This window comes from Coenobita brevimanus, chromosome 88, assembly GCF_032717465.1.
Source record: "Coenobita brevimanus isolate Jiangsu-jjx chromosome 88, ASM3271746v2, whole genome shotgun sequence".
NCBI lineage: Eukaryota > Metazoa > Arthropoda > Malacostraca > Decapoda > Coenobitidae > Coenobita > Coenobita brevimanus.
The window spans coordinates 14,906,233-14,909,984 of NC_137041.1; the positions used below are offsets into that span (position 1 = coordinate 14,906,233).

Consider the following 3,752-nt stretch of genomic DNA (forward strand, 5'->3'; position numbering starts at 1 on the left):
CCACAAATGACCACTAGGCAGGCGTACCTCGTAATGTCGTGCCCTGCCGCGGCCCGTCACGACCCCGACTTTGTCCCAGCGGTGTGAAGTTGGGTCCTGAATCCTGACCCGCTGTCCTATGGTCAAGCTGGGAAGAGGTTGGGCGTGCGTATTGTACCGACTGGTCACTTGGTCGGCCTGGGCTGCTTCGTGGTGGTCACATTCCTCGGCCTTGGGCTGCCACTCTTCAGAGAAGGACTCGGGGTGGGCTGGTACACAGGTGCAAAGAGGGCGGCCGTACAAGACCTGGGCAGGAGAGCGTCCAGCAGGGGTTGAGGTGTTGCGTAACTCAATTAGGCCTCTGTCGAATTCCTCAGTGTTGATGTTCCCTGTCGGTGCCGTCTTGAGAATGAGGTTCTTGACAACTCTGACAGCTGCCTCAGTGTGGCCGTTTGACTGGGGGTAGTGAGGTGAGGTGATGAGGTGATGGACACCCCATCGTTGTGTGAACTGTCTGAAGTCGTTGCTGGAGAATGGGGGTCCGCCGTCGGTCCTGAGGTGGAGAGGCACTCCCACTACTTGGAAGTATCCGCAGAACATCCGGATGACCCTGGTTGCGGTGGTGTCTCGGCCACAGGGGATGACTACTGACCATCCAGACAGTCTGTCAGCGATCACCAGGAACGATTTCCCGGCTGCCTGGAAAAAGTCGGTTGACACAGACTCAAAAGGCCTCATCGGATGGTCGTCATTCCTATATGGTTCCTGCTGCGGCTGGGTCGGAGTTGCTGGCAAGCCTCACAGGCTTCCATGGTGTTTTTAATGTCTGAATCGATGCCAGGGCAGAAGACAGTCTGTCTGGCTCGATGTCTGGTGGCTTCAACACCTCAGTGGCCGTCGTGGAGGTGGGCTAAGGTGCGTCATTGGAGGGCAGCAGGAGTGATGATCCAAGGGCCATATAGTACAAGTTCTCCGTCTACGTAGAGGCTGTCTCGTAGCTTCCAGTAGGGTAGGGCGGAGGCGTGCAGGTCGTAGCGGTTGGTGGGATGTCCGGTGGATACGTAGGTGAGCAGACGACTGTAGGCTGGGTCTTGAGAGGCGGCGGTGCAAATCTCCTGGAGGTTTCTGTCGGTGTCAATGAGGGATGTCGCTGTCTGGTCGTCTGAAGAAGTGGCGGTGTGTGCGACTAAGGACCGGACGTGTGCGGTAGTCGCAGTGGAGTCCTCTTCATCGTCAGGCATGGGGCGGCTGACTGGGGCTCGGGAGAGTGCATCTGGTATGCACAGCTGTTTCCCGGCACGCCATACGGCCGTGAACATGTATGGTGCAACCTTCTCTTTGAGGCATTCGAGGTGAGGATTTCCGATGGCGTCCAATGTGTAGTGGTTCAGGATCGGGATAAGAGGTCGATGGTCGGTCATGAGAGTGAAGTGCTGTAATCCTGACAAGTAAAGTCGGCATTTGGCCATGGCCCAGGCAACTGCTAGTATTTCCAGCTCGATTGTAGCGTAGCGGGTCTCGGCGTCAGTCAGGAATCGAGAACCACACTGAACTAGATGCAGTGTGCCTTGACAGCGATCTTGCAGGAGGGCGGTGTGGTTGGCGTGGCAGTGTGGTGTGTTGCGAGTGCAGTCAGTCAGGTGGGGTATTCGTACGTGTGTGTGTGTGCATGTGCACATGTGCGGGCAAGTGGTGGCAGAGTCACGAGGGTTGTCGACTCTCCTCAGTCACCCGGTAGCAGTCTGAGCGGGAGGGTGTCCGCTCTCTCTCTCTATCTGGTTTAAGTGACGTGAGGCTCGGGGCGCGTCTTTCTGCCACGCTAAAGCACACACGACACCACACGAACACTGCACTGAACACTACACTGCACTAAACACCACAATAAACACTGCACTGTCACTGCACAAAACACTTTAGATCCAGGGGTGGCGTTGTAGGGGTCCAAGTCGAAGTCCCTGGCGTCGGTAATGGCGGCAGTCGTTCGCGTCCCCAGTCTTGCGCTGTCACTCATCCTACTCACTGCGCCATGGTATGATGTCACGGAACCTCCTAACTGATTCCAGCGAGGGTAAGGCTGAAGGGAAGGTCCTGGAGAAACGCAGAGGGCCGGGGACGACTTTATTACTGAAGATACAGGCAGGGCAGAGAACAGGGTACCACCGTGTGGTAACAGGGCGAAAGCTGGTGAGGAACTGACTAGGACTGGGCTGGCTAGCTAAATGCGGCGTTATCACGTCTAACTAACTGACACATGGGACATATACACAAGAGTCATAGAGTCAGCGAGACACAGTACATAGTATGGCAACATTGCAGTGGCAACATGGTAATATTTCATATCTATACATGATGTAGGATATAATCTTCTTGGTTTCAGTTGGAACTCCTATGAACACTTGGTCATCAGCTGAGGTGAAGAGAGTTGATGACACATGTCTGGTCAGAAGAAATATAAAATGCAAATTTTCAGCACGGCCTATACTACAGTGAAATTTATTCACGATAATTCCACTGTAATGTGGCATGAATGTATGCCAGTTTAACATTACGTACACAATTACCATCACATAGTTAGAAATTTTTGGTTTATAATTTGCCATAATGACCTAATACGTTCCATCTTAACTACCGACATCCAGCTACCCTTTTCCAGAAGCGGTATTGTTTCAAATTTAATTTTCTGCCGATTCTTGCTACCCTTTTCTATATTCTTACTCATTTCAGCGACCCTTCCTCATTCTTAATGCTATTCTGTCCCGCTACTCATTAACATCACCGCTTTCATTTACATCTCCCTACAGTTTTCCAGTCCTAACACTTTTCTAGTTACCGCAGCTCTTTTCCAGTGTTAATTGCCCATTTCCTGTTACGTTTTTATAGCTCCATTAGTCTTTAAGTTACCCTTATCCAGTTCCTCCAACTCTATCCAGTTCCTTTTTTCTTGCTTCCTTGACATTCTCCAACCATTCTAGCCTTTGAACTTGCTCATCAAGCTTTTTTCCATCTTTTCCAGTCCTTTTCTCGTAATTACAGCACATTTTATTTTTTCAGTCAACTCTTTTCCATCGATCCTTCCCTAGCTCCCTCTCTGTTTTCAATACTTGTAACACTTTTTAGTTGCCATTTTCCAGTTATCGCAGTTCTCCAATACTTCCATTAATTTTCTCGTCCTCCTAGTCTTTATACCAGTTACTCCTTTCTAACTTCCATATTCTTATCCAGCGACCGTTTTACAGTATTCTTAGGCCTTATAATCGCCCGCCTTTAGATGGCGGAGCGATAAGGTTTTTCCTGCCTCTGTGTGTGTGTGTGTGTGTGTGTGTGTGTGTGTGTGTGTGTGTGTGTGTGTGCGTGCGTGCGTGCGTGTGTGTGCGTGCGTGCGTGTGTGTGTGTGTGTGTGTGTGTGTGTGTGTGTGTGTGTGTGTGTGTGTATCAATTCCTATTATATCTCATGAATGGCTTGATATATCAACATGAAACCTTCAGGGTATCAAGATATCGCCTAAATCTTGGACTTGGCCGACAGAATATTCTGGTGGGCGATTAGCATTCTGCTCCCGAATGCTTTTCTTTCATTCAGTATGTCTTTTCGATTTTTTCTACTAATTTACTATCCTCTTGCGCGTTTCCACCAACCCTTTCCTAGCCCCCACTTTTTTGCACTCACCCTTGTTTTAGTCTCCAGCCCATATCCAGCTGTACTATCCCACCTCCAGGTGGTGGTAGTTGTGGCCAGGTGCACTTAGGAAACTGCTTTCAGTTAACGAGCAAAC

At 50.2% G+C, this 3,752-nt stretch overlaps 1 protein-coding gene across 1 annotated transcript; it reads right to left on the reverse strand.

The window, feature by feature from the left end:
- Window positions 1-899: 899 nt before the first annotated feature.
- LOC145411216 (uncharacterized) lies at window positions 900-1,658 on the reverse strand. The gene has a single exon (XM_080281279.1). The coding sequence runs from the start codon at window positions 1,656-1,658 to the stop codon at window positions 900-902; it is 759 nt and encodes a 252-aa protein (XP_080137405.1).
- Window positions 1,659-3,752: the final 2,094 nt, after the last annotated feature.

What these genes read in the sequence shown, in the direction of transcription:
- LOC145411216 (XM_080281279.1), bottom strand. Translation starts at nt 1,658, where the DNA reads ATGTGCACATGCACACACACACACGTACGAATACCCCACCTGACTGAC.